This window comes from Desmodus rotundus, chromosome 8 (assembly GCF_022682495.2).
Source record: "Desmodus rotundus isolate HL8 chromosome 8, HLdesRot8A.1, whole genome shotgun sequence".
Classification (NCBI taxonomy): Eukaryota; Metazoa; Chordata; class Mammalia; order Chiroptera; family Phyllostomidae; genus Desmodus; species Desmodus rotundus.
Window position 1 is genome coordinate 124259816 of NC_071394.1, and position 20193 is coordinate 124280008.

The 20193-nt window shown below is 52.9% G+C and overlaps 1 protein-coding gene across 3 annotated transcripts in view; it reads left to right on the forward strand.

Annotated features, from left to right (window-relative positions):
* The window catches only part of CTDSPL (CTD small phosphatase like), a 115536-nt gene extending 99916 nt beyond the window's left edge, over positions 1 to 15620 (forward strand). For all 3 annotated transcript variants that reach the window (XM_053929420.1, XM_053929419.1, XM_045199716.2), the window contains 4 exons: positions 669 to 725; positions 4064 to 4156; positions 7846 to 8031; positions 11958 to 15620. In XM_053929420.1, the coding sequence (XP_053785395.1) occupies positions 669 to 725; positions 4064 to 4156; positions 7846 to 8031; positions 11958 to 12083 (462 nt within the window). In that variant the 3' untranslated portion in view covers positions 12084 to 15620. The remainder of the gene's footprint in view (positions 1 to 668; positions 726 to 4063; positions 4157 to 7845; positions 8032 to 11957) is intronic.
* Positions 15621 to 20193: the final 4573 nt, after the last annotated feature.

The window sequence follows — 20193 nt, forward strand, 5'->3', positions numbered from 1 at the left end:
TTGCGTAGACCAGAGCAGGCTAGGGTGGCCGGAAACTGCTGGTGCTCGGGACTGGATGGGGCCATGGACACCCAGGAGCCCCATGCCAGGAGCTATGGAATAGAGGAGAGATGGGGTCCCAGGAGAGGAGGGGCCTGCCCGAGGTCGTGGCATGTGGCCTCTGGCTTCACCCCCACAAGTCCTTGGCCCTGCTTTGTGTTCTGGGCTGACCATCTCCTGCCCATCACGGCCACAGGCGCTTGTGGGCCTAGCACTCATTATTGCCCCAAGTAGCCCTGTCCTCTAGGACCGTGGGCTCTCATCGCCCCCACCCTGCTGGCCAGCAGTGGTTCCCTGTTCTAGCAGGGCTTTAGGCAAGAGCTGAGGTTTCTGAGGAGCCCCATTCCCTAGCCAGGCTACCCTACCTTTTATGGTTGACGCACTGGGGCAAAGGCAGGTGACAAAGAGGTTGGACCAAGCTGCTGAAAATGTAACAATATTCAAAACAAAAAAATAGTGTGCTTTTCTGTTTGTGTTTATTTTAAGGAACCCAGGCATGCTTCAGCATCCGTCTGAACTGTTTTTTCCAATAATAAAAACATTGGTACAGGAGAGCTTTTTTCTTGCTAAAATTTCCAATGTTATTTCATCCTTTCAGATGTATTAATTGTAGTTTCTTTTCTCTCCAGCCTATTAGTAATGCTGATTTTATTGTTCCGGTCGAAATCGATGGAACCACACATCAGGTAAGAAGTCAAAGCTAAGCCTGAGTTCCAGTTAGCATTTTCTAGTGACTACGCTTCTCCGGAACTTTATTTATAAATTCCCATTCCAGTAATAATCTCATCACTGAATCAAAAGGAAGCAAACTTTAAAATAAATACAATGGTTTTCTGCTTTTTTTTTCACTCATGAATTTGTTTTGTACTGAGTTTATAAGGAAGATTATCATCTATTTGTAAATACTAGATGTGGTTGCAATTTAAAATAGTTCTTTGATTTGACGCAGACTTTCAGAAGTTTCCGTATCCCCCACTGGCCTCGCTTGATGGTCTAATTAACTTCCTCATGTAATTGCTTTCGGCTACTCTCCCAGCAGGCAACAGGAAAATGCCACAAGTCACCCACTTCTGGTGAATTCTCAGGAAAAGTTGTCCATTTCCAATGCCAGCCTCTCCAGCCTGACCTTGACTCTCCTGCACCACGTCCTCCAGGGAGTTTTAGTGGAAAGCCTCCCCGAAGGGAAAGGGAGAAGGGCCTGGGGTTTGGATCTGCAGGCAGCGTCGAGTAAAGATACCGCAGTCAGCTGGCGTGCATCTTCGTCCTGACTTCTTTTTTCCTTATCTGCATGAAGCACCTCCGGGAATGGCTTCATTTATGAACATATTTGGAAACATTGTAGAAAAAGCAGCTGGGGAGGCTGAAGAATGAGGGAGCCCTTGTCAGGGTTCCTACAGAGGTGATCTGGGCACCGTGCTATCAACCCCACGGTCTTAAAGGGAGAGTCTCTGGACTGGTATGTTCACATCCCAGGAAGGGAAATCGCTCTCGGTGCTCGAGCCATAACAGGATGTCGTCCCTTCACGATGTCGGTAGTCTCTGGTCCTTGAGTGGAGGGTGTCAGAACTGACAAGGCCTTGGAAATCAGCTGGCCCAGCCACCTCCTTGTCCAGATGGGGAAACTGAGACTCAGCCAGAGAAAGTGGTGTTTGAAGGTCATACAACGTGAAGGATTAAAATGAGACTGCCATTCTCCTGCCCCCTGCCCAGGGCTCTTTTCTTGATATGTCAGTCCCTTTCCTCCCCTGCCAGGAAGCCGTCCCTGGAAAAGGCTGCTTCGTCCCCAGCATCTCCACACTTCAAGCTTTTAAAAGCCATCAGGGAGCCAAAACGGCAGGCACTTGGGCATTTAACATTTACAAAAACATCAACTGAATTAACTTAGCATCTGAGAAGCAGTTAAGGCTTCTGCATTTATTATCTTGGCTCGTGTTACAAAGTAATGAGACAAAGGAGAGACTGCCCACTGGCAAGGCAAGAATTAGGAGAGAAATTAATACCTCGTGACTGTGAGCATGACCCTTGGGGCCTGACCTGCTGTGGCCAGACCACTCTTGAAGGAGCCAACCCAGCTCCCCCAGCCTCCCTCCAGACTGTTCTATGATGCACTTGGCGATAGATACCCCAGGGCACCAGGGCTGGGATCAAAAACTCTCTCTCCTGAGGGAATGAAGCCACAGGCGCCAAGAGGAGGACCAAAGCCCTGGCGAAGGCCGTGGCCTCGTTCAAGTAATCCAGGATAGGCTGTGCAGGTCCCGATGGGCCTATTCTCGGTTACTTGCACGGGGACGCGGGCCTGGACGCCGGCATCCGGGCCCAGGACCCTCCTCTCTGCCAGAGGCACCAACACCAGAGTTCTCAAATCAGTCTCCTGCCCTTTGCATGTAGCAAAGCTTGATTTCCTAGTGGTATTCACAGGGAGGCTGAGGACCACAGGCCACACTGTTCCCCACACCAAGAATCTCATGTGCAAAGGAAGCGCCTGGAGCTACTGCAGCCACAGGCCCTGCCCTCAGCCCCCTTCCATCCTCCCTCCTCCAGGAGGCACCAACCCCAGGCCATTCTGCTCCTCTGGCCCCTCTCTGCCCCTGCAGCCACAGACCCATGCGAGCTTCACCCTTTCCGTGGACCCTGAGTCCCCCCCCCAAGCCCTGGCTCTCTAATTCCCCTGCCAGCAGCACACCCTCTGGTGGCTCAGAGTCCCCTGTGTGTCCCTCTGTCACTCTTCCTGCAGGATGTCGAGCCTGCTCCCTCCGCCTCGCCCGGCCCCACGGTACTCACTCCCACCTGTCTGTCACACTTCATCTTCAGCCACTTCTCCTGTCCCCCATCTCTCCTGATCGTTGCCTCTGGAGGGCTGCTTGCTCAGGGCTCTGGCTATTCTCTAACACCCGGAGTGTTTTCAGTCCAGGCCTCACGCTTATACTGTTTCCTGCCTGGGAGCTCACTTATCCTTATCGGCCTGGTAAACTCCTATTTATCCTTCAAGGTCCAGGCCAAATGTTACCTTCTGTGATTCCCTCCTCTTGAGAGAGGAATTAATGGCCCTTAATGGATCCCTCTACTGGAACTCTCAGTATGCATGTTTATTTGGATATTTTGTGTGTGTGTGTGTGTGTCTGCTCTAGACTGTGAGCCCTTTAAGGGCAAGGCCTCCGTTTTATTCATCCTTGTACCGGCTTCAGGCTGAGCACAGAGCTGGGGCTCAGTGAATATGAGTTGAATTGCATTTTAACACGTTTGATTTATTTTAGGGAAGTGGCTAATTTCGAATGGAATTTATGCAAGTTTTAATTAGTTCTTCCCTCCTCCTTCCTCCTCTGTCTTCGTTCACCAGCCTTGCCTTCTCGCCCATCTCCCTTTCCCTTCAGATTCGCGTGGGCTCCCAGGCTCCTGAGTCAGGAGCACAGAGCCCAGCCCCCCTAGGAAAGGCTCCTCTTCACCCCCTTCCGCTGGGTGTCCCTGCCTGATGGGACTCCCCCGAGGCACCCATTTCTGCACCAAACTCAGGCACAGTGGCCTTTGTAAAGGTGTCCAGGGTCGCCTTCCCAAGCCCACAAGGGAGGCGCTTCCTCCGCAGGCCTTCCCAGGAGGGAGGTGTTCGCATCCGAGTACCCGCACAGCAACCCCACACCTGCGGGGCCCGGCCTGGACCTGCAGAAGGACACCCCCACGCCATGGCCCATATTCGCACAGAGCACGTGCCAAGAAACAAACCTGAAATTAGAGGATTGTTTCTTTCTCACAGACCGAGCATAACCCTTCCACTCGCTGGTCCTGAACATCGCCAGGCCCCTCAGGACCATGGTCAGCTTTCCTTCCGCCCTTGGAAGGGGCGTCTGCACCAAACTCAGACCTAGAGCCCAATCTCAGGAGTGTGTCTGGCATGAAGTGCCCCGCACACAGACCCCAGGGGCCTGAGGCAGGAACCATTTTAGGAAACCCTCCTACACTGGAGTTTGGGCCCCTGGCCACCCCCGGTAACTGCTGTACCTGACCCGCTTGCTGCCTCGTGCCGTTGCAGGTGTACGTGCTGAAGCGGCCCCACGTGGACGAGTTCCTCCAGAGGATGGGGCAGCTCTTCGAGTGTGTGCTCTTTACTGCCAGCTTGGCCAAGGTGAGTCCTGCTGCCAGGCTGGAGCCCCCAGCCCCTCCACCCCTGCCCTGGGCCTATCAGACAGCCCTTTGTTAAGGGGGGGGGAGCTGTTTCTATGGTGACACATTCCCACCCCAGATGGGGTGGATACAGGCCATGTGCGCGGTGCCAGCCTGAAAGGCTTCTGGGTTACCATGGTGACAGGGAGCACTTGGAACAAATGCTCCATGAAGTTGCTGCCTGAAGCCCCCTGAAGCTGGTTGTCCACAGAGCAGGAAATCACAAATGTGTCCCACCACACAAGACAAGTGTCTGCATCCCATCTCTTCACTGGCAACCAAATGCTAGAGGCTCAGGCCTCTGTGTCCCTGGGCTAGTGTATACAGGTTTAGGGGGCACCCACGTGCTTGGGCCGGCCCAGTGAGAGTTCTGCCTGCGCTAATGAATCTATAATCTCAGGCAAGTGACTTCACTTCTCGCACCTCAGTTTCTTCTATTACTATATTTTTTGGACAATAAGATGCACTTTTTTCTCCAAAATTGGGGGGGGCGGCGGAATGGGGGTGCATTTTATAGTCCGAATGTAGCTTACCTGGCTCACTACAGGATTTCTGCTTTAAAAGATGTTATTAAATATTTTACCACATTTTTTGCTTCAAAATTTTTCCTATTTTCCTCCTCTAAAACCTAGGTGCGTCTTATGCTCCGAAAAACATGGTAATCAGGGGTAACTTCATCTCCCTGGTGGGGTGGATCCTAATAATGCACGTGACGGGCCAAGCACAGCGCCTGACCCATTCAGCCGGGGTTCGCGGATGCCCGCTGGGTTCCACATGCTGTCCTGGGCACTCTCACGTGGACGTGCTCCCTGCATCCGTTGTTTATTATCACAATTATTAACGATGATAAAATAATTCACACCTGTGTGGGCCCTGTAGCTTGGTATGAATCTCTGGCCCAGAGTCCAACCAGACAGAGTGGTTTCCTTGCCCTCTCCCACTGTCTAAGGGAACTAGCAGGTTCACGGGACCCCCACATGGTTAGTCCGTCCGTGACCAGGTGCCTGTGCATGCAGGATGGGCAGGCAGACCCCGCTCCTCAGAGAACTGCCAGGACCATCTCACAAACCTGGACTCTGGTGGGCCAACATCATCCGTTTCTCGGTGGCCCCATCAGAGTCTCCACGGGCACCTAAGAAACCCTGAGTGGCCCCAAAGAGGAGCTTCGCAGAGTCCAAGTTAGCCATCTGCCCGTGCCAGACCTGCTCCAAGGGCTCACGTGCAGCTCCCTTCCCAGGCTCTGGATGTGGACGGCATTTTGGGGTCTCGGCGTGTTGGGGTCTCCGAGTTCCCAGACATGCTGCTTTGCCAGCCTGGGCATTCCTGGTTTGGGCCATCTCTCTGTCATAGCCAAGGCGAGAGAGAACCTCACCAGCACCACATTCTGCCAGGCTCATTGCCATGCCTTAAAGCATGAGCCGGTAGATATGGAAGCCAAAATCTGGGCTTTCCTCTTGCAGCTAAATAGCGAACATGGCCTCAGGGAAGATGTCAGCTTCCCCAGGACTCCGTCTTTCAGATGAACGGTACCAAGCCCAATGGTGTTCTAGTGCCCCAGCTCTTCTGCCAGTGCTCTGGGGCGCTGAGGAGTCTGAAAGGATAACCAAAGAAATGATAAGCAGCAAGACTGCACCAGACTCAGGGCACTGAGAGTTGTTTTTTTCTTTGGCAAAACTGGAAACACTCCTCCTTGGCATTGTCCCCAGCACCCCCTTAAACATCCTTGTTCAGTCTGTTTTCCTGGGCTGCTCCCACCTGCCCCTCCATCTGTCTCTCCAGCCCTTCTCTCACTGCTCCCCAAGCCTGGCTCAGCCTTCCGGCCTCTGTCCTCCCCGATGCACAGGTTGTGCTGACAGGTGGGCGCTCCCCAGTGCTTGGCTCCGGGCTCAGGGCCCAGCCAGCACGGTTGGCACAGTGACCTCCTGGCCCACGCCCAAGGGCCAACAGGAGTCTGGAGCTGACTGTCAGAACCCTTCCATGTCTGCGTACTGCCCTTGGTTTCCTTCATTCACTCATCCCCCCAACATTTACTTCCTTAGCCCCCATCGTGTGACAAGCACTGTACTAGGCACCGGGGTACAGCAGAGAACTAGAAACGAAGTCCCAGGCCTTGTGAAGCTGACACGCCCCAAATTCACCTCTGCAGCCTGGAGCCCCGAGCCTCAGACTCTCCCGTGAAAGATGTGTGCCACCACCAGTGTCAGTGATTTGAGGAAATCAGTCATTGGTCCTATTTCGAGTGAGCCCCCTCACCCACCCACGTGGCACTTGGCCGCCTCCGCCAGCAGAAAACTGCAGTGCCCCGAGCTCCCACCGCACTTGGTCCTCGGAAGTGCAGCCCGCTCTGGGCTCTGCCTCGCAGCCCTGCTGGTATCTGCGCGGCACTCCTGCCTCCACACCCTCCCAAACCACCAGCCTTAGTTACTCTCTGCCTCTGGGGCAGAGTCGCTGTCCCTGGTGACACCTGGCTGTGCCCCTCCCTTGTGTCTTGGTGCTGAGGCCTGGCCTCACATCGGGTTGCAGCTGCCACTCTCTTGCCTCCAGCTCCAGACACTCAGTCTGGTCCAGTCTTTTGGATATCTTCATTTATGAAGATTTTCCCTTTATTTATTTATCCATTCCAGCCTGCTCTGGGGGAAATCCCCCAGACCATGAGAGAGGGCCAGGCAGGATGATCCCCAACTGCAATCTGGGCTCAAAGTCCCTCCCGCCAACTCCCGGGCTCCAAGTAAACAGAGTGGGTGTCTGGGCCCCATCCTGAGACAGCCAGGGGCTGATCAGGGCCAACTGCCTAGAGCACCTCTAGGGGGCAGTGTGACCTCATGCCACTCAAGCCAAACTAAAAGCAGCCTCATGGGTTCACTGATGAAACTGGTATCTACGGAGCCCCTGCCCCAGGAACCACGGGGTGGGCACTCCACAAGGGGCTAGAGTTGTTGGTGCACACGACAGGCAAGCCCTGGGCCCTGGCAAGTGGAGAGAACAAAAAGTGATCCCACACGGTGATGGGCTCTGTGAAGGCAGTTACTGTGAAGCAGTAGAGTAGCACCCCGAATGGAAGGCGCAGGAGGATTCTCAATGGTTGGTGAGGGACGCCAGGACCTGAGAAACAAGCTTCCATGAGAGGCTCGTGCAGAGCTGGGGAGAGACTGTTCCACGCAGAGGGAACCCTCGCTCTGACTGTGTCCAAAGCCCACATGGCTCAAGTGATTTGAGGTGGAGCTGAGAGGTTGCAGAAACCACGCAGCTGCAGCCATAAGGAGATATGGCGGAGAAGAGTGTGGGCTTATTCCAGGTGAGTGGGCTGGAAAGGAGGCCAAGGGAAGAGCGAGATGCTACAGGCTTGCACAGCTCCCCCGGCCAAGGTTACAGAGGCCTGGACGAGGGCCGTGACAGTGTAAGAGAGAAGCAGGTGGATTCAAGATATTTTTGGAGATGGAACTGACGGGGATTTCTGATGGATTGGATATGAGAAGTGAGAGAGATGAAAGAGTCCAGGGTGTCTTACACACACACAGGGAAAAATAACCAGGACCCTAAAACCTCCCTTGATTTAAATCCCTTTTTAGAAAAAATAAGCTGCACTTGCTCAGTAGGTCAGTTCTGGGCTCTCCCAGGCACCCAGCCTTCATTACGGCGCCTGCTTTCCAGTATGCAGACCCTGTCGCCGACCTGCTGGACCGCTGGGGAGTGTTCCGGGCCCGGCTGTTCCGAGAATCGTGTGTTTTCCATCGTGGGAACTATGTGAAAGACCTGAGTCGCCTTGGACGGGAGCTGAGCAAAGTGATCATCGTGGACAATTCTCCTGCCTCGTACATCTTCCACCCTGAGAATGCAGTAAGTAGCTCCCAAGAGAAGGCACCAGGGCTCCGTCTGAGCTCTGTCTTGCTGGGCAACCACCGCTTTTGTCCCTTCCAGCACGATGCCAGGTTCCTTGGCCTTTTCCTGGGTGAAATCCCAACTCTGCCACTTAGCAACCGCATGACATTACCAGGTTATTTCACCTCCCTGAGCCTCGGTTGCCTCATCTGACAAATGGGGATCACAGGAATGCTGATCTCATAGGGTTATTGGAGAGGTCGGTGTGGCCGTACGTGAAGAGCAGTTAAAACGGTGCCTGCGGTGGGTAAGCTCTCCCTCCATGGGCCTGGTTCTTCTTAGCATCTTCAGTATTATTACCGAGAAGTGTGCTGTCACACACCTCCTGGAGCTGGCTGCTGCCCAGGACTTATGACCCCTGTAGACATCTTCAACAGAAGTATTCCTTGCCCTGGTCAGGTAGGCTCAGTTGGTTGGAGCGTCATCCCTGCACACCAAAAAGGTTGCGGGTTCGATTCCCAGTCAGGGTGCATACCTAGGTTGCATGTTAGATCCCAGTTCGGGATGCATACAGGAGGCAATGAATCAATGTTTCTCAGATCAATGTTTCTTTCTCTCTCTCTCTCCCCCCCTCCCCACCTCACCTTCTCTGAACATCAATAAGCATATCCTCCGGTGAGGATTTTTTAAAAAGTAAATCTTAAATGAGAATGAATAAAACACTTTAATAAGGTCTTCAGATGAGGCTGCCAGCCTTTCCTGCCTCGTAATGATGTGTAAAAAGTATACAATGGGAACATTTCCTACACAAAACTCCCTGGAGCGCAGCCGCTCTCGGTGTCTGCACACTGGGTGCAGCTCGACTCTCAGAGCGACACCTCCCGCCATGCGCTTCCGCTGGAAGAGACGTCAGCCAGGCATGGGTTGGCCACTGACCCTCAGCAGAAGCCACCACACCGGGCCCTCAGACCCAACGGAAGCCGGCACAGGGCTTTTTTTCTTGAGCCCCGAACTTGGTTGCTCCTCTTATAATATGAAAATGAGTTCACACTAGATTCCGTTAGTGTATGATCATGATTTTAATAAAGCTTTGAATTTATCATATGTAAATATTTATTTCAATGAGTTAATCAAATTCAACATAATGCATTTTGTAATGTGGCTCTAACAGATAAGGATTAGTTTTTCATATAATCACAGTTCAGTTATCCCAGCTGACAAAATTAACAGTTTCATAAAGCTAATATCCAGACTGTGGTCATATACTCCTTATTATCTTGAAATGTTTTTTTTTTAACTTATTTATTTTTAGAGAGGGGAAGGGAAGAAGAAAGAGAAACATCAGTGTGTGGTTGCCTCTTGAGCGCCCCCTGCTGAGGACCAAGCTCACAACCCAGGCATGTACCCTGAGTGGGAATCAACCAGCCACCCTTTGGTTGGCAGGCCAGCACTCAATCCACTGAGCCACACAAGCCAGGGCTTGAAATGTTTTCTTCCGTTTGGATTGTTTGAATCAAAATCCAAACAAAACATTTGGTTAATATGCCTCTTAATTCTTTTATAATCTTAATACTTCTTCTCGCCTTTTGTCTCTCATGCCTTTGTTTGTTGAGGAAATTCTGGTTATTTGTCTCATAGAAATTTCCCACACTCTGGATTTGCCTAATTGCCTTTCATGGTGGTGGTTAATATGTTTTCCTAGCCACTGTATTTTCTTTTTCTTTCTTTTAAGTATATTTTATTGATTATGCTATTACAGTTGTCCAATATTTTTCTCCCCTTTATTCCCCTTCACCCTGCACCCCCCCACCAGCATTCCCCCCCTTTGTTTATGTCCATGGATCATACATGTAAGTTCTGCCCCCATATTTTCTTTAACCACGAAATTAGACCACTACCACTGGATTAGATACCACGTCAGGAGACGCGTAATGTCAGCTTGTCCCACTTTTAAAGATTTTAGATTCCTTTTTGGATTCAGGTGGTGCCCCCCTGATTCGTGCATTTTCAAGTTCCCCATCACCCTTTCACCTAAAAACGTAGGCAGTTGCTGATCATCGCCCACATCTGCAACTTCATTTGGAATTGCAAAATGGCGATTTCTAAATTGTATTCTTTCTGCACTTGTTGGCTGGCATTCTAATACTTTTATAATGAAACTTGCCCTCATGGACTGCTTCATTACCCCGAAGTTCAGTTTGAAGGTTTGAAAAGGAAAGGCAGGGTAAAATCTGGGTTCTTTTCTTTAATTCTACATTTTCAGAGTGATGAGTTGATACTCCAGCAACTTCCAAAAGTAACCAATGATTTTTTGTTTTAGGTATCATCATGGATTCATGAGAGGGTTTTATTGTTTGATTTAACCCACTTATTATTCTTTTGAATGCTTAAATCTTCACCTTTGGCCGGGGACACCCTTCCAGTCACTGCATACTCTTTGATAGCTCCCTGCTTTCGGGCACGACAGAAGTTCCGGACTTATCTTGTCCGTTTCCTTCTTTCTTTTTTCTCGATGACCTATACAGAGGCTTCCACCTTTAACACTTTTCACCTTACCATTCCTTGCTTCGGCCCTGTAGTCAATCAGCCACCTTTCTGTGGAGCCTGGTCCCTGTTAGCAGAAGTGGTTCAGAGGCCACAGTCTGGCAAGGCTCTCGTTGTTACGGGGATGTCCTTTGCATTTAGCCCTTCCTACTGGGCAGAGCTGAATATACGTATTTTGAAGTGAAAACTAAATGACAAATTCACACTGGTTTTCCCAATTTGGTGTGATAACAGTTCTTATTTAATTTCTTTGTTTTTGTATTTTGAATGAAGACTGAAAGTCTTCATTCCTAAAGACATTAACATCATTATATGTTTGACTTATTTATAGTAAATGTACAGTAATTTGAAAATAACAGTACTAATATCATTACTAATAAGACAATTGGATGCAGTCATGTTTTTTTGGAGAAATGTACAGACAACACTACCTTTTAAAATTACTTGGAATAATTCTCCATGGTTATGTCACCAACTTTATACACACTGAGCTCACTTTTTTTTTTTTTTGCTTTTTTCTTAATGGTTTGATTTTATTTCAGTCACGTGATACATTGACATGGTTCCAACATCCGAACTGTCAACAAAGATAAATGTAGACAAGCCTTGTGTCGCGTTGGCCCTCCCCCGCTCCTCCTCCTCCCTCTAGCAGGAGTCAATTTTTGGTGTTCCCTACCTTGTTTATGTTTCCTAATTACCTAGTGACTTATGTTTATAAGCAGTCTTCAGATTTGTAAAAGGATCAAATATTACTTTTAAACTTTTAATTTCCCCAAATTTCTTTTTAAATCTCTTCTCCCTGGATACTACTACTCCTCTATGTAAAACTAAGGAAAAATCTGGTTCTTGGTCCACGGCCTCAGAATGCCCTGAAATTTTGCACTTCTCCTTTAAACCGTCAATGCTGAGCCTAGGAGGACATTCCCCCCTTCTCTTTGCCTCGTAACTTGGCACAATTGCCCCAGTGGACCCTCCTATCCCCCATCCCTGGGCTCCCTGGAGTCCGCGGTTGTCAGGAACCCCTGACTCCGAGTTCTGTGAGCTACAAGGAGTTGGTTTGATGGAAAGAGTGTCTGGAAATTGGCAACTAGCAAGGCTAGTTCTTAGACAGTCTGCACCCTGGCCATCTTTTCTGCGGCAGGAAAAGAGAACAGGCAAAGGTGTGCACGCTGGGCACACGCAGCCTTGCCTCCTGGGGCCGCTTCCCCAGCCAGGTTGCTTTGGATGCATCCTAGTTGCAATGGGGAACAAACAAAATCCTGAGGATGGAGATGATTGCTGGATACCCGGCCTCCTAACCAAAGAAAACGTTCATAGAAAAAAGCAGGCCCCCAGTCAGGTTCAGAGGCTTCCCCAGCACCCGGTACAGTTCTGCTGCCCCTCCACACCTTGTCTTCCAGGTGCCCGTGCAGTCCTGGTTCGATGACATGACCGACACGGAGCTGCTGGACCTCATCCCCTTCTTTGAGGGCCTGAGCCAGGAGGACAGCGTGTACAGCATGCTGCACAGACTCTGCAATAGGTAGCCCCGGCCTCCGCCCGCCTCCCGCCTGCGCCCTGGAGCCCCCGCCCTGGGCACCTGCCTGGCCTCAGCTTCCTGGGAGCCGAACTCGAGGACAGTCTGTGCTCCAGGCCATGGGGTGATTGTGGCCATACCTACCTGTTTTATTTTTTAAGAACAGAAACAACTATTTTAAAATGAACTCTTTTAATGAATTTCATAAAGGGACACGCATTTTACTGGATTTTTGCTTTTCTTAAAACATACCAAAAAGAAAAAAATGGGGAAAAAAAAAAGCTTGATATCTGTCAGACTTCCTTCCAGCTGCCCCCCCTTCCAAGCAGACAGCCTGTCCCCTCTAGCCCAGCCCGGAGCAGCTGACCCAACTCAGAATCTCTTTCCTACAGGATGAAGTGCCTTTTTGAATGTTATTTTCAGCTGAGAGTTAATTTTTCTATACATATTTCCAGACATCTTTTAGTCTTTTATTGTCTTAGATTCTCTAAAAAGATAAAGATGACAATTTTCTAGAACCTGGGGGGGAGGGGTGACGAGGTATGGGAGCGAGGCATGGGAGCCTGGCCCCCAACAGGTGTGGTGGCCGGGCCAACCTGTGGCGTGCTGCGGGGTCAGGCTCCTGGCAGGAGCTCATGTGACCCGTCAGCGTCTCCGCTCACTTCTGACCCAGTTTGGGGATGTGCCTGCAACTGTGTGGCTCAGCACTTCGGGGAACAATAGGTTGCATACTGTCATGACTTTCGATGGTGACAGATTGGTCTCGGAGTCACATTTTTCCCTGGAAAAGTGACATCCTGTCCCTTCCGCTTTCACACTACTGCCATACTAATGTATGTTTTTGTTGTTGTTGTTTTGGGTAGAGCAGTTACAAGAAACTGAAACCCTTGGATTTTTTTTTTTCAAAAAACACTGTTTATTGATTTTTAAATCTCTCCTTTCCAAAAGCTGGATACACATGGAGCTGTTGGGGAATTTTCTTTGCTGCTACCACGCTGCCACCAAATGGAATTGACCAGCGGCTGTTACACTGTTCTTTGCCACTGTGCCTATGCTCAGAATCTGCTCACTGCTAAGCTGCACACTTGGACAGGGTTAGAAACACAGGCGTCCCACCCGCGGCAGACTGCGCCAACCGTGCCCTCCCCTGGCACTGGCCGTGGGAGCCCAGAGGGTACAGGCAAAGGGCCAGCACACCCCCTGAGGGTGGCATTCGTTTTAAACTGCACTCAGCCTCAGAGCCTGGGGTAAGCTGACTGTTCTCTCCGGAGAACCCGTGGCCGCAACCATCCACCACACTGATGTGGCACGAGTCCATCTCCTGGTCTTCTCTTCTCAAGCACAGCCTGTGTCTGAGCCGGGGGTGGGGGCACCCGTCCACATGTGAGTGGGACTCATTGTCCCGAATCAGGGAGAGGAAGGGCTCCCTCCCCCAGCCGGGCTCCCTTTGCAACCTTTCCCAGTGAGACGTTTTACGCAGTGCCATGTTCCTTGTTTGACAACCAGACAGTCTGTAAAGTATTGCTCTTAAAAATAATTAAAAAGAAACCTTTCCTGTCGGCACCATTGCCTTAGTCCTCTGTGGGCTGGGCGTCCGCCAGAGTTCTGGTGGGAGCGACTGGCACTCACAAGACTGGAAATGGGGTGTCAAAGTAAAATTTCTCTCTTGCTTTCATTCACAAAATAATGAAGCCAGTTGCCAATCACGTCTTCCCAACAGCACTTTGGTCTGTGGACTGCCTCACGTTCCGAAGTGAGTATTCAGACGTACCCGGGTGTCCCAGCGTTCTGAGTGTTGCGAACCCAGTAACCCACATGCCGATTAAAACGGAATCGGCCCCTTGCTAGGTGTGACCGCAGGTAATGGCGGCGACGTGGCAGACCTGCACGTGCCATAAACCTTGATTTGAGAAACTCGTCATTAAATGAACCCACTGCCTTAAATGTCTTGAATGTTGCAGTCAAGTGTCTTGTCGTGTGTTGAAACCCACACCGAACTCGGGCCTGACGACAGCCTTAGACCCTCACCTGTGCCCCTTCGTTCTTGGGCATCACGAAGTCTTGTTTGGAATGGGGGGCAGAGAGGACAGAAATCCGAGAGTATTTCAGGGGAATAGAACCTAGAAACAGTGCCAGATGGAGTGGAGACCCTCGGTAGGCCTGAGTCAGACCCTTCACCCAGGAGCCCCTGACAGCGCACGCGCAGTGCGCCGCTCGGGTGCCGAGCTGGTGAGGGCGGGGCCGGCTCCTGCCACGCAGGCACAGGGCGCCTCCGCAGGACCGGGAGGCCCTCTGCGGTTCTGGGTTCTGTGGACCTGATTGGACCACACTCCGAAATTCCACTTTTATTTTCATTCTTCATTCTGCTTATGTACATAATCAAAGTATCTATATCTATATTTTTAATCATCGACATGTAAATGAAGCAATAGATTTCTAACGTAAGGCCAAGAAATGAGATGAATGTTTGGGGTTTATGTTTTTTAAGGTAAATACGGGTATTGTTTTTAATTATTACCTTTTATTAAATCGTGGGCTTTAAAAACCTAATTGAAACCAATTAGCTATCTCTCAGTGCCATATACTTCCCATGTTACCAAAACATCCCTAACTCTTTAGCCAAAAGAGAAATCTGACCTCCTGCGTCTGCACGGCCCCCTTGTGCCAGGTTCAAATGTAGCCTTCTGGACAAGTATTTTTTACATGAAGATCTGGGACAGGATACCTTGGGTCACAGACTCTGTGCCCTGTGATGCTGTGATGTCTCTGGCGGGGCCTCGAGTGGAGCCCGGGCACGTCTGAGGTCGCTACTACTCTGTCTCCCGTCGCTCCAGAGCCCTGCGTGTTGGTCTGTTGTTTCGCCTGTTACTGTTTGTCAACAACTGTTTGTATGCTGACAAGGAACACCGCCTGTCACGGCTGATGGTCGGTGGAGAAGCTCCTTCGGCGTGGTGCACCTTCGATGAGCTGGCTCTGGAGGTGACTGCGGATGCCCTGGCGACCCTGACTTGTCGGGGTCGCAGCACGAGAACGTGGGGTATAAAAACAAAATCTGTAACTCTATAACCTGGCAACATTTTCCAACCCTGTATTTGAAAGATGGCTTTCTAATAAAATCCAGAACCACACAGCCCTATGGTCAAACACTCGTGACGTTTGTGCCTCCGCTTTTCAAGGTGCTGTGGTGGACAGTGGCGTGCCAGGGTTCGAGAAGAGTGGGTGGCTTGAAGTTGCTTGCAGTTAGTTACCTGTGCCAAACGGACTGGCTGCCTCTGTTCCTATTTTTACTGTAACCTGATGGTGTCTGGTCCTGTTCCATTCTCCAGGGGGCTTCTCTACGGACTAACCCCCCCACCCCAGGGAGTGGAGATGCTGGTGTCTGGGTGGTCATGGATTTCTGTTGGACATTTGAATGTGATGAGCAATCCAGCATTACTCGGGAAGTACTACATGTGGAATGTGCACGTTTCCAGGGGCGAGCATTGTTAAGTCAAGAGATTTGCAATGATTTCCTTCCTGCCTGCCAAAAATAAACACGTAAAACTGCGCCCTCGTGTGGATGGACTGCTTCTCTACCAGCAGCGCCTCTCCTTACTCTGTTTTCTATTCTCTATACCCACCGCCCAGCCTTCTGTCCGCACCTTGGGTCTCTTGGTTCTCCAGCTTCTGGAGTTCAGGGGCAGGGCTGCAGGATCTCAGGAGTTCCCGACCTTGACCCCAGGGGGAGCGAGAAGCCCATTCTACCCCATGTTAGGCCCCTGGCTTGTCAGAAGCAGTCTGGCTCGCCATCCTCCCATGAGCATTCCAGCCCTTTCTAAGTGCAGCCTGAGGGCACCATAGCCCCACCCCACCCCTGGTGTGCGCTGTCTGTGGTGCCCACGGCCCTTGGGCACACTGACTGAGATGCTGTGATTACCATGTTCTGCAGTCTCCTGCCTGTCACAGGGTTCTGCTAGGCATGTCACTCATGTCACACAGCACAGGACAGTGTGTCAGCCTGGGAAACCTCGTACTGCCCAGAGACAAAGCCCACACCCCTGGCAGCTAGTCTGTGCTGTGCCCCAAGGTGCCCTCTCCACAGCGGAGCAGCCTAGCCTGCCAGAAAGGTCACCCCAGTGTCTGCCCCTGGCTCTGGACTCCGGCTGTGGCCCTGTCCCCTCTGTCACCCCTTCCCTATGCTCCCTATCCCTCCCTTCACCTTCCCTCGCCTCTTCTAGCATTGCACCCCAGCCCGCCCACTGCTTCACACCTATGCATGCAAGCAGATGGTTGGAAAGCTGAGGTGTCCCCGTGAGCGTTCATAGAGCCTCTCCTAGGTGGGGAGGAAACACGGGCCACTTACTTGGGACTTGGGCATACTGAGATTTCACCTCCTGACTGGTTGGCTGGGGTTTTGTTTTTGTTTTTGAGCACTTATCATTGGTGTATATTCCAAGACCACGAAGTGGACCAGAAGCCCGGGAGGGTGGAGGAGGAGTGGCTGAGAAAGCCGGCCTGGGCAGACAGTCTGAGCTTGCGGATAAGGGGTGCATTGGGCCTGTGGCAGAATCTTCACAGGAACCTGGGAAGACTGCATGGCAGAACCTACGCCAGGGCTGCCCGTGGGTCAACAGGCAAATCGAGGCTTAGGGCCACCACGCTAGCCTGCCCACAAGCCCCACCCTCAGGAGGAAGCTGTGTGGGCTTCAGAGCTTTCTACCCCAAACCCCCACCACAGCTGCACCTACAAGCCCAGAGATCCGCAGCTCTGGCCATCCATTAGAGTCACCTGAGGGCCCTTCGAAGTCCGGAGCCCTCAAGGACTGAGGCCATTTAACCCAGCTCTCGAGAGTGGGCCTCAAAGGTGCAGTCCAGGCTGAGAACCCCGCTCTGACCAGCTATGGAGGAAATGAAAGTCCCCCCAAACTGTTCCAGGCCTGACATCCAGGTATGTCCAAGAAGCTTTCCCGAGGCAGGCATGGGGAGGGGTCCTGATAAGATACCCTTGTGACTAACAGCTCCCTGGTTTAACTCTGAGTTGGGGAACAGAACAGGCATCCCCGCTGGAGCACGGGGTCACACTGCCCACCCCCGGGAGCAGAACTGAGACTGTCCTGCCCAAGCTGTGTCTGACCGGGATGGGTGCACCGCTGAGCCCAGTCACCGGTATGCAAGGCAGCTCCACCTTCCTCCTTTGCAGGGACCTAGGATTGTTTATGGGGCCGAGGACCCGGGCACTCCACACCGGGCACTCCCTCAGTGGTGGCCCCACGGGCACAGCTCCACCTCAGGCCCTGGGGACCCGCACAGCGCCCCCGTGGAGTCGCCCACAGGCTGTGGGCGCCCCTGTGGCTGTGCCCCTGCTCCTCCATGGCTTGCAGCTAAATGTGGGGCGCCCACACGGGCGTTTATCCAGGCAGTGGAATCCCGGACCCCAGTCAGGCGTCCCACCCCTCGCCCCACACTCTGCTCCACCCCCACCACCCCCCCACCCCCGCCTCCTGCAGGGCCAGGTCTCCACGAGGGACAACGTTCTGGACATGTGGGAACGACTTCAATGAAACTCGGAGCCGGGGGCGGGGCGGGGCCTGGGGCGGGGCCTGGGGCGGGGCTGGCTGCCAGTGCCTGCCCCGCCCACTCTGGGCTGCACAGCCGCCTTTGCCAATATTAACCTCAGTGGGCTGAGCCTTGGAGGATAAGCCCGGAAGGAACAAAGTAGCGAGGCAGAGCCTTCAGAACCTGCCCGGCGGGGGTTGGGGTGGGCCGCGGGGGCCTTGGGGCAGGAAAAGGTCAGTGGGACCGAGGAGTCAAGGCCAGGGCGGTGCTGGCAGAGTCAGGCCAGGTTCAGTGCCCTTCCGACTGACTCCAGGCCCGGATCCATGGGAGGGTGGCCAAGCAAGAGGGGGTGGTGGAGCCCCCTCCTTGCTCTGGGAGGGGAGCGAGGGAGGGAAAGGCGAGGCACCCCCTCATCCTTGTTGCACCCTGCCTGCGGACACTCCCGGGCCCCAGTTTCCTCTCTCCAGTCCGTGGATGTGATCCCATGAGATGGGGATTGCCCACACCAGACACAAAGCGGTGTTGCTTACCTTGGCCCCAGGCCAGGCCCTCACTCCCACTGCTGTCTCTCCAGGGCCTGGGATCACAGGGTGGGGCTGCTCTGGGAAGGTAGTTATGCCCACTCAAGATATTCAGGGTCCCAGAGACCCGCCAAATTCTGGGGGGGTAGGGGAGCTTGGAGAGGTCCTTGTGCCCCCTGCTAGCAGCCAAGGCCAGAAGGTGCCAGGCAGGTGTCCTGCCCACCATGGGGAGGGCTGTGATCTCCAATGCCTTCTCAGACGAGGAAATGTCGGCTCGGGAGCAGCCCAAGAATGTCTCTAAGGTCACTCAGCCAGTGGGTGCTTCAGCTGGGGTTGACCCTGGTGACAACTTCCAGGGCCTGGCTTCAGGACAGAGCCCAGCAAAAGGTCCAACACACCCCCACCAGGCCAGGCACAGACCACGGGAGCACGTCAACAACAATTTACTCAGCGACTGCGGTGCACCGGGCCTGCCGGAGGCATGGATGCAGCAGCGAGCAGGGCGGGGCCCACAGGGCGCTTCCTCTGCAGCTAGGGACACGGACACTGAATGAGATGTCCCATCGATAAGGCTACTGGCTCCTGAAAGCATGAAGAAGATGAAGAAAAGGGAGAATGTATGGGGGGAGAGGGGCCGCCTCGGCTAAGGCGGTCAGGGAAGGCCCCTCTGGTTGAGGCCAGAACGCAGAAAAGGTGCCTTGGGAAAAATCCAGGGGAGAGGCTTCCAGGCAGAGGGAGCAGCAAGTGCAAAGGTAGCTAGGACATAGTGAGCGACAGGGAGAGTGATGGGAGATGCAGCCAGGGGGACAGGCAACGGGGATTTTATTTTGGGGAAGCCTCTGGAAGGTTGGAAGTAGGGGAGAGGTGTGACCTGATTTATGGTTAAAAGCTCCCTCTGGCTACATGGAGGTGCGATAGACCAAAATTCCCCGAGGGAGGCTTGTGATGCCAGCCAGTGAGAGGCCAGCCCCCGAGCAGGGCAAGAGTTGTGAGAGGGCTGGCCTGGCTCAGGGTCCAGGGCGAACCAGACTGCCAGTGGGGGTGAGGGAAGGAGCGGAACCCAGGACTGCTCCCAGGTTTGGGGCCTGAGCACCCAGCTGGATATTCCCACCATGCCCTGGGGCCTGGAGGAGGTGGATGGGAGAGGGACCTGATGTGGGGTCAGGTGTGGGGTCAGCGGGGCTGGGAGTGATGAGGAGGCAGATGTGGGGTGGGGTTCGGGAGAGTGAGAGTTGGGTCAGAGGAGACACTAGCATTTCCATGGTGTTTATAGCCTGAGGCCTGGAACTGGGCAAGAAAATAGAAAAAAGGGGAGCTAAGGCCTGAGCTTTGTGTTGCTGACATTGAAAGGCTTAAGGGCGGCAAGGAGTGGCCCATGTGGCGGGGAGAAAACTTGGGCTGTTCAAGAGGACAGAGTGGCCAGCGGAGTCCCTAGAATGTGAGAGGGGCACCGGTGACTGGGAGAGCCACTTCTGGGGACTGTGGGGACAAAGACCCGCTGCAGTGGACAGGGGAGAGACTGAGATGAGAAAGTGGGGGAAGTGAGTACCTGGAGTTTTGCTGGACTTGGGACCAAAGGGAGACAGGAAAACAGGTGTATGCAGGTGGAGCCAACTCACAGTGCTGCACAGGAGCAGAGGGTTAAACAGGCATTCCCTCGCACACAAGGTCAGACCACACACAGGAAGTGACCGAGTGTGCTGTGACACAGGCGTCACTTCACACACAGGGACCCATCACTCTGTCCAGCACAGTCACATGCTGCCAGTACGTCCTGCTGGGCTCAGACACCCCAGATTTCCTGCAGTGCCCCCACCCCCGGCCAGACCCTGCGACAGGAAGCCAAGGACGCGAGGGCCGGACATGGGGAAGGACAGGGTCTTGGGGTCAATGGCAGGTTTTAGCCACATGTCCTGAACAGAGCGTCCTTAAAGGCTGAGCCGTAGCTGGGACCAAGGGCTAAGGTACAGGGTGGCCCTGACCCTGGAGTTTCCAGAATACTCTCTTTCTAGCAACATCCCACCCCACAGTCAGGAAGGAAAGGAGGGGGCAGCCGAGGTGTGG